Below are 10,030 nucleotides of genomic sequence, written 5' to 3' on the forward strand. Positions count from 1 at the left end.
GGGGGGGGGGGGGGGAAGGGCAAAGGGGACAGGGAACCAATGGAGGGGAAACTGAGGCACAGTACCCCAGGAGTGACTGCAGGGCTTAATAAGCAGGGAGCTCCATGGCCTGGGGGAGCTGGGCCTGCTTCTGCACCAAAAATGGCCCCTATAGGCATCTTCCTCCACCCCCCATTTGTGTTGTGTGTTTTGGGGCAACATTGCCCAGATCCCACCCAGGCAAATCAAAGACGCTGGTGTTGCTGCATCCAAATGCCCCAAGCAGCCTGGGGCAGGCCCCCCACACCGGTCCCACCCCCAGCCCCTTCAGGACAGCGCCCCCAGCACCCTGGCCCCAGTCCCACTCAGCTCCCTCATACCAACTCCCTCATGCTGGCTCTCCCTTGCCACCCCAGCACCCTTACCCCAGCCCCCCCAGATCTCTCCTGCCAGGCCCTCAGGCTCCCTCATGCCAAGGCCCCTCATGCCAGCCCCCAAATACCACCCCCACACAGCAGCCCCCGTACAGTGCCTCCTGCCAGCACCTGACACTGGACCCCTCGCTCCACCCACGACCAGGTCATACTTTCACTTTTTGGCCCCCCTCGTCATCCATCTTTTTCCGGCGCTTGGTCTTCTTCTCCTTCTTCTCCCGGTGTTTCCTTCTCTTCTTCTTCGCCCCCACCCCATAGTCGCTGCACCCGCTCTCGGACTTCTCCCGGTACTCATCCCGCTCCGACTCAAACTCGTCCTCGCTGAGCTGGAGGATAGATGCACAGACCTCAGTCAGTTGGCTGTTTGGATTTTTTTGGGGGTGGAGGGGGTCATTAGCTAATGGGGGACCTGCCAAACCACCACCACAGTGAGGCATGATCTGATGCCACACAAGATGAGTGACGCCCTCAGTGACTGCCCCAAGAGCTCCTTGGCTGGGAGATGATCTTGAACCAAACCCTCAAGCCAGGGACCGCCGGGTTCACATCCTGGCAGGAGCATTGTCACAGCCCAGTCCCGATCCCCAGTCCAGGCTGCAACCGGTCCCTGATGCTGCCAAGGGAGGTGAAACTCCCATGGAGACATAGCCCATGTCCGTGCCAGCCTTCATTTCCTTGCTGCGGCATGCCATCCCCTGCTGATCCGAGACGGGGAGTCTCCTGGCTGCCCTGAAGTGCCCTGAATTAATTCCTGCCGGCACGAGGGCACGGATGATTAGACACACATGTACATGTGTGCGGCCCCGTCTGGCTGCAAATGCGGCTGAGAGCTCCGGAAACCATCCGCGTGCCCTGGCAGCAGGTCCTGGCACTGGCGGCTCTCAGCAAGGGGAAGGGAACAGCTGCCAGGAGCTGGGCAGCTGTGCGAGGAAGCCAAGGGGTGGAAGGGAAGCAGCTGGCTTAAGTGCCAGCAGGGCTTGACCGGGGTCCAGCTGGGAGATTGGGGAACCCCCCCTCACCAGAAACCTCTCTGGATTGGGCTCCGCATGTAGCAGCTGGGAGACCGGGGGCTACTTTCTGCGCTCAACCCCTCCTGACTGGGATCAAGGACCCCCATTTCCACCCTGTATCCTACAGACCCCTTTCTCCCCCTACATCAAGAGAGGACCCAGTTTCCACCAGAAGCTGCAGAGACCCGCCCCCCCCACCAGTGTGTTAGACACTGCAGAGATGCTTTGTGACTGCCTGGCCACCAGCTGTGACAGCGTGAGAATAGTGCTCCCATGGGGGACTCGGCCTTTCCATTGCGCTTGCAATCAACTCATGAACCCTCCTGACAGTCCCCAGTCCACAGGAGGGAAACTGAGGCACGGGAAAGCAAGGCCTCAGCAGGAGTCCAAACTCCCCCCATCCAAGGCTCCAGGGGAGACAGTGGAAGGGAGGGGAAGATGCTTTCCATCCCCTACCATATGGAGAACAGGCTGCCCTTCCCCAAGATGTGGCCACTGTTTCATGCCGTGGCCCTGCAAGATGAGGCCACTACGAGAGATCCAGGCTAAACAGGGGGAGGCTCAGTTCGGTGTCTGCTCACAAACCCACTGTCAAAACATCTGGCAAAACTTTGGGGGCCAAAACAGGCTGATTTGAGCAAATTCTTTCGGGGCATACATGCTGGTGACCAGATGGGGACAGAGAAAGGGTCAGGTGAGCCCCTCAGCCGGCCCCAGGGGCAGCTTGGATGCTCTGAAATAAAGAAATAACTCTGACAAAGGAGAGATCTCCCGATTCTTAAATCTGCAGTTTCTTCTCCTGGGTGCACTGTTTCCCCCAGCGCCCACTCTGTGCATGGAAAGGGAGGCTTTGAAGCAAACTTTAAGCATTCCCTTTGAACCTGAATATCTGATCCCCATCACCCCTCACTGGGCCACTCACTGCCGAAAACGACCCAGCATCGCACTCGACTCCAGGCCAATGCTACCACCACCGCCCACCTCGTTTCGTAGTAGCTAGGGTCAGGAGGGACCTGACCAGATCATCTAGAAACCTCCCCTTGAATTTGCCCAAGGTAGGGGCAAGGACCACTTCCCTGGGAAGTTGGTTCCAGATTCTGGCCACCCTAACTGTAAAATATTGCCTTCTGATCTCTAACCTAAACCTAGTCTCCATCAGCTTATGACCATTGTTCCTTGTCACCCCAGGTGGTGCTGGGTGAAAAGGGCTCTGACTATTTGCTGTTGATCCCCCCGATGAGCTTGTAGGCAGCCACCAGGTCCCCCCCTCAGCCTCCTCTTGCTGAGGCTGAACAGGTTCAGGTCCTTCAGTCTCTCCTCATAGGGCCTGTCCTGCTGCCCTCTCTCCAAGCGGGTGGCCCTCCTCTGAACCCTCTCCAGGCCGGCCACATCCCTTTTGAAGTGCGGCACCCAGTACTGGACGCAGTACTCCAACTGCAGCCTGACCAAAGTCGCATAGAGGGGGAGTATCATTTCTCTGGACCAGCTTGAGATGCACCTTTGGATGCATGACAAGGTACGGCTGGGCCGGGGCAACATAAATATCGCTGATCATTTTATTATCATTACTTTCTTTTTTCATGTTCCTGTGACAAGGTATTTCACAGAATTTGCTTGAGAGGCCACGCCAAGAGGGCATCTGCTGTGACCTTGAATTTGCGGCTGGCGGGCTGTCACCTGCACCACCCACCCCCATTATATTACTCCTACCGCTAATAAAATTACCCTTTAAGCAGTGTAGGAATTACGAACAATGTTAATACTACAACTAGTACTAACAAAATTACCTTAGGGCAATGCTGCTACTACTACGACTAATATCCCGGGGCCATGCTGCTACTAATTAGCATTATTATAACAAGGATGCTCTAATTACAACATATTGCAGCATTAATATTTAATCATTAATCGTAATATTTAATCGATTGTTCAAGGCCACTGCCGACAACAGCAACGCAATGTTTATCGCCATCATCCGCATCATTGTGATGTATCCATAACGCCAGGATCGACGATGATTATCATTATAATTCTGATCTACTGCAGTAGTAGAATGCTACCGATACTTGATTATTAATTACTGATAGGGGTAATTAAGAATTAAAGATACATAAAACAAGCATAACAAGATATTTATGTATGTGTTTCAGCAATGCTTGAACATACCCAATAAATATGCGTCCACATACTAAATATTTGAAAGCATCAAACTATTATTAGTACCATTATTATGGTACTGTGTTCTGATCACAGAAAATCATAGAAACTTTAGGTTGGAATATACATCGTTAATAGTCCTAATAAGGGCAAAAGCAATCTATCAAACATATCGTATCAACATATTATTTTGGTACTTTTACTTGAATACAATGTTATAATGCAACGCTATAATAATAAGGTTAATTAATCTAATGTGTTATTGACGTATTCATATAATTAATATTAAAATTGATTTTATAAGTGTTTTAATTATCAACAAAGATCATGATCTTCTCTGAAAAAAAAAAACCAAAACAAAACATTTTTCGGATATAAGAAAAGTAGTCCAAAATCCTAATTTTTCTGAAATTAAAATGAAATACTACTATATAGATATCTATAGATATATTTATATATGTATCTTTGTATCTATATAGATAAACGTATTAGCGGTGTTTCATTTCAAGCACGGAAAAATTAGGATTTGGGGTTATTTTATATCCAAAAAATGGGGATTTTTTTATGAGAGAAAACCAGGATCCCTGATTATCAATGATGACGATGAAGCCAGAGAACTAATCCCAGCCTGTCAGTTGTGGGGCTCCCAGTCTCTGAACCTTCCTGGAAGCACCCGCAGCTGAGATGTTGCAGCCAGACTGGCCACATCTCAGCCCCGAGCGCCAGGGGATCTGACACAGCTCCTTCTAAGGGGTTTAGGTGCCTGCTCCCAGTGACGGTGGAGGGTGGGGGTGGAAAATCAATCACTCACCAGCTTTTTGCGCTTCCGAGGCTTGCCTGGCTTATTTTCCTTCTGCTTGCGGGGCCCACGCTTTTTCTTCTTGAGGCCCAGCCCGCTGTCCAGGGTCCGCAGGTCTTCATCATCATCATCTGGGGGATGAGAGAGCAAGGACAAGAGCTAGGGTGGCTGTCACAGATCGGGGAAGGGACCATTGGTGGGACCCTCCATTACTCCAGCTGTGTCTTGGACTCATGAGATCAGCAACGGCCCCGAGTCAAAGGCGCAGCATCATGGCCTGGCTGGCTCCGGGACGGTGCCTGGGCACACACAACCCAAACATCCCAACCTGATGTTTCCCTGGATGTGAAGCCGCCAACTGAAATTGAGGCCCTTCTACTGCACAAACTTCAACTAAAACAAGCTCGAGGGAATTCAGCAGACCACGAGGGAAGGGGAAACTGAGGGATGGGGGGGTGGTTACAGCCAGGTCATGCAGGGGGCAACATGGCAACCTGGGCATTTATTCCAGTCCCAAATCCATCCCCCTACACACATGCACACACACTTCACAACTGGGATAGGTGGCAAAGGGATCTGGTATAAGCTACCCTCCAGGGGAAAACAGAACGAGCCCAGCGTTGTTACCCTGGTTTAGGTACAGCGTGCCTGTGCGTACCCTGGGAGAGCTATGACAGCTACCCCACGGGGCTCGCTTCCACATGCAGTCTCCAGGGCCTTACACCGTAAATACCCCCCACGCGTCCCGCAGGGCAGACGCAGGGGCAATCCCCACAGCAATGATGGACTCCATGTGCCCCACGACCCTTCCGAAGTCCACGTGGAGCTGCTGCCAAGATCTCAACTGTTTGCTTTGCCAGGCAAAAGCCAAGTTACGAGCCAGCGTGGGGATTGATCCAACACGGACAATTACAGCACCTGGCAGCAGTGCCTGTGAACACCTTGGGTGCCTATCCCAGGATAAATGCAAGCACATGACATCTTAAACCAGGGTCAATTACGCTGGGGCAGTTAAAATGCTACCCTAGGTGTAACGTTCACCAGATCCTAACAAATCCTAGAGTAAGGTGGGGCACGGAGAGCCCACTTCCTGCCTACCCCGGTCGTGAGGCGGATCTCCCCTCGCCCGAGTAGGCCAAAGGGGATGCCGGATGCAGCTGCTCTTCCAGTCCAGTTCCTCAGCCAAGGGAGGCCTCAGGCATACAGCCCTTGGCATGGGCCCAGCCACACTCCTGCTGGAGCCCTGGCACTGTTCCCACCTGCGTTGGAGCCAAGCTAATGCCACAGGCTCCCCAGAGGGCCACTGACCCTGGGGGCTGCAGCCACTCAGGAGGCAGTGGGTACTGGCACTGAGAGGGGGCCTCCGGGGCTGGGCAAGGCCTGATGCTGCCCACCTAGAGCCCTGTCGTGCTCCCACTCCTGGCAACAGGCACATCTGTGAGCTCGGGAGGCACAGCCAGCAGACCTCAAAGGCGGCATTCTCCGGAGACCGGGGGGTCCCCATCCACCCCCTGTCCAGGCACAATCCACCTGAGCTCAGGAAGCCAGGACCCAGTGACCCTAGCTGGTATCCCTCCCAGACACAGCACATAGCAACCTCCCGGGATCAAACCCCTTGGAATCGGGGGCCCATGGCAGGCCTGCTTCAATAGGGAGGGGGTTACCCTGATGCTCAATCACAGAGGACCCCACCCCCACCCCCCCCTGGAGCAGGCTCCCTACAGACCCTTTGCCTTTTCCCTCCATTCCTATAAATAAGGGCAATTAAAAAGGCGCCTCCATCCCCCACTGCTCCCCCTCCCAACATGTCCTTGCCGCCCCCAGGCCTCGGCAGGAAAGAGACGGGGGCCGGTGCACTCGCAGGCCCCCGGCACAGGCCCATCTGCCCCAAGAGATGCCAGGCCACGGCCCTCTGACCTGCAAATCACAGAGGAGGAGAGAGGAGGGCATGAAGCAGCTGGCAGCCGAGCAGGGCCAGCCTGGTCATACCCCCGCCCGCCTGGCAGCTGCCTCTGACAATCTCCGCAGCCCTCTGCCTCCCATCACCTTGCTGGGTCCAGGGCAGCACTGGCTGTGCTCCAGAGCTGCCGGCGGAGATACAGGCTGGGCAGGGGAGCGAGGCCGGAGCCAGGCCGCTCCAAGCGCAGCCCCACGATCTCACCAACTTATTCATCCTTTTTTTCTTTTCTTTTCCCCTTTCCCATCCCCCCCTTCCCAAAAGGGAGATTGTCCCCCACACATGCGCAGCCCGTCGGGGCGATTTTGGCAGGCAATCAACTAGAATTTTCCACGCACGTGACGCCTCCGCTCCTTACCTTGGAAAAATAATACACACTCAGAGACATTAGAATCAACCCCCCCACTTCCCTCCCACCCCGCGCCAGGGAGCCGCTATATCATCACCCAGAACAAAGGCCACGGAAGCAATTGTGGTTTCCAACTTTGATGGGGGAGAGGAAAATTCAAGGGGAAGCAGTTTCCAGCTAGGCCCACGGGGGCGTAGCAGGAATCTGGCACCAGCGAAGGGGATCGCAAAGCTGGGGCGGGCTCAGATCCGTCGTATGGCTCCGGCCCTGTGAACTCCTCACTCATTAAGATGGGCAGGTTGCGAATCTGCCCAATGGGGACTCCACGTGCGATACCAGGAGACCTCCGCCAGCTGGCAGGGAGGGCGTCCCAGCACGTCCAGCTCCAGGCGGAAGGAGCAGCCAAAAAAGACAGAGAAGTCCAGCCCAAGCTCCACGCCCACCTGCTTCGGGGACTCAGAGCCTGGCACAGGTGGCAGGACCGCAGCCTGCCCCGACATGAATGCCCTGGCCTCCAAAGCTGAGCCAGGCGGGCGCGGGTTCTGCTCGGATAAGATAACATCCCGAGGTCCCTTCCAACCCCAATTTTTCCACAATACACGTTTGCTCACTTGGGTCTGACCCGAGGGGCAGGAAAGCCAAGGGCTCCCCAGGGGGGAAGGAACTTGAGGCCTCAAGGCGGGTTTGAGGTTTGAGACTGCGTGCACCCAGCCCATCGGAACAGAAAACGGCTCCTCTTAAAACACAGGATTTAAATGAAACAACCCCATTTGGGGACCAGAATGAGGGTATCCAATCCAATTTCCCCATCCCCTTCCCGCTTTTTAAGGAAGAAATATCCTTTGCCCTTCATTCTGTCACTGATTCAAAGCACCAGCCCTGAGAGACATCTCTAATAGGTGAGGCGGGGTTTGCTCACTGGCACCAAGGGGCCTAAAGCCTCTAGGTTTGTGGAGCCAGCTCATCAAGCAACCCATGGGTCTGGAAGTGCTGCAGGGATGGGAGCACTTATTGCTGCCGTAATTAATGTTTGTCACCGCTCCCCCACGCCCAAATATCTGGACCTGGATTCAACAACAACGCGCCAGATGTGGCCGCACACCAGATGGGGTGAGTGTCACTGCCCTAGGTCCAGTCTCCCCTTGGGAGACAAAGCCCAAGAGAGTTACGTTCCCGAGGGTCTCTAGGGACGTTTGATCCCATGCCACTCTTGCCTGAGCCAGCCTGCTGCGGCCCAGTAATTAAACTGAGGCTTGTTCTCGAATCAAGAACAGAGTAACTTTGGAATCTTCAACGTAATGCTTCATGGCGGGAGATTATAAAGGCACCAAGAGCTGGGGCTGATGCTAAAACCCGCCGTGTTTAACCATGAATGAAATAGCGAGCGAGTGAGAAGTCGAGGACCCCGTGGGCAATCCTGTGATGGAAGACAGTGGGTGCGAGGCGGGGGGGATGAGCGTGCACAGCTCCAAGCAATGGGGCTTGATCCAGAAGGGAAAATGGCGGCATTTGATACACACACGCCTCCACCGCCCCCCCTTCCCAACACTTCACATCTTCCCCCAGGCTCCGTGATTTGCAGAGAGCAAATCAAAGCCAGCTCTGCTGGGGGAAGCTGCGTGTTCAAAACCAACAACAAAGGCTCCTGGCTATATCGGTCCGGGGTTTCAAGCACCCCAGGGCTCAGAGGCCGAGGCAACATGTCCCAGGCAACTGGTGTGCGGGTTCGCCTGTCCCGCCACCTGAAGCTTTTTCCCATAAGGCACCGGCTTCCCCGCCTTTGCTCTGATCACAGCTGACAAGGCCTGTCCCTAGAGACAAGCTCGGCAGCTGATGTGGCCCTGACCCCGGGCTGCCCGATTCCCCCTGTCCTCGAGTCACCCTTCCCACCCACCAGGCCTGACCCCGGCTGCTACCGGCGGGCAGATCTGCCAGGGCACCTTTCGCTGATGGAGCTTCAGCCCTGCAGGGGACCCCCGTATCCTGCCAGCCCCATCCAGCTGGGTGCTGAGGGATCCCTGTGCCCACAAAAATCATGAGGGTGAGGGCTGGTCCCCAGGTGGAGAACCAGACGCCACCCGTGTGGCGCCCTCCGTTTGGCCAAGGCCCAGCAGCCACTGAGCATGGTGACCCCGAGCGATCTCAGCCCTGTCCAACCTGGCAGACACCCTCCCGGCCTCGGGCTCCCCACAGGGCCCCAACCTGCCTGCCAAGAGCCCGGCCTGCTGCCAAGTGCCCATGGGCCGCATCCAGTCGCACATCCTCCTGCCCACCCGGCCTGCACCATCACCAGCACCATCCTGCTTAACCGCACAGGCCTGTTTGGCACAACGGGCACCCTCTACTCCTGCCAACCCACCCCCTGTGGGGCCAGAGGGTGCCAAGTGCCCCCCACTGCTGCCAACCGACCGCATCCTGACCCCAGGCCCCACTCCGCAGACCACCAAGCACACTAAGGATGGCTCCCCCCATCAAAGTGACCCTCCTCCTGAAGTGACCAGACCCCACCCCCCATCTTTGAGGCAGGGGAAGGAGAGGGAGCATGCAAACAGAGGGGCACTCAACACTTCAGCAGCGTGGGGCCTACCGTGTGGGGGGAGGGGGCACATGGCTAAAGTGATGGGGGGGAAAGGGGGATGGGGGTCTGCCCCCCACTGCTGCTGCCTAGGGAGACAATTCCCTGGGGGGGGGCTTGTTTACCAACCCCTAGGGTGGAGACACAAGGGGGATCCCCCTCCACAATCTCCTGAGGGGAGCTAGAAACTCTCAGCCCCCAACCCAGGGTGGAGAAGGAACAGAGGGTGAGGACCCCCCCCCATGAAACCCTCAAGGGGGGGCTAGAAACTCTCCTAAGCTCCACCCCTCCTCCGCCCACATCGGTCCAATATGGGGGGGTAGAAACTCCTTCCACCTTCAATGACCCAATGGGGGGGGGGAGGGGGCTAGAAATTCCCCCCACCCTCAAGGGCCCAATATGGGAAGGGTGCTAGAAACTCCCACCACCCAACATAGAGGAGGGGGGGCTAGAAACTCCAGCCACCTTCAATGGCCCTATATCGGGGCGGAGGCAGAAACTCCCAGCACCCAATAAAGAGGGGGGTTAGAAACTCCAGTCCCCCTCAAGGGCCCAATATAGAGGGGGGAGCAGAACCTTGCATCACTGTCAATGTCCCAATATGGGGGGAGGGGGGCTAGAAACTCCCACCACCCAATAGAGAGGGGGGCTTAGAAACTCCTGTCACCTTCAACTGCCCAATATGGGGGGGTGTTAAAACTCCCATCATCCATTATACAGGGGGGGTTCAGAAACTCCTGCCACCCTCAACGGCCCAATATGCGGGGGGG

The 10,030-nt window shown here is 55.7% G+C and overlaps 1 protein-coding gene across 1 annotated transcript in view; it reads right to left on the reverse strand.

The window, feature by feature from the left end:
• The window catches only part of CHD3 (chromodomain helicase DNA binding protein 3), a 30,534-nt gene extending 24,924 nt beyond the window's left edge, over window positions 1-5,610 (reverse strand). The window contains exons 1-3 of the mRNA XM_025194347.1: window positions 5,478-5,610; window positions 4,392-4,510; window positions 566-739 (exon numbers count right to left, since the gene is read on the reverse strand). Coding sequence (XP_025050132.1) covers window positions 566-739; window positions 4,392-4,510; window positions 5,478-5,595 — 411 coding nt within the window. The 5' untranslated portion in view covers window positions 5,596-5,610. The remainder of the gene's footprint in view (window positions 1-565; window positions 740-4,391; window positions 4,511-5,477) is intronic.
• Between the last annotated feature and the right edge of the window lie 4,420 nt (window positions 5,611-10,030).

Source organism: Alligator sinensis, unplaced genomic scaffold (genome assembly GCF_000455745.1).
Source record: "Alligator sinensis unplaced genomic scaffold, ASM45574v1 scaffold1745_1, whole genome shotgun sequence".
In the NCBI taxonomy this organism is placed as follows: Eukaryota; Metazoa; Chordata; order Crocodylia; family Alligatoridae; genus Alligator; species Alligator sinensis.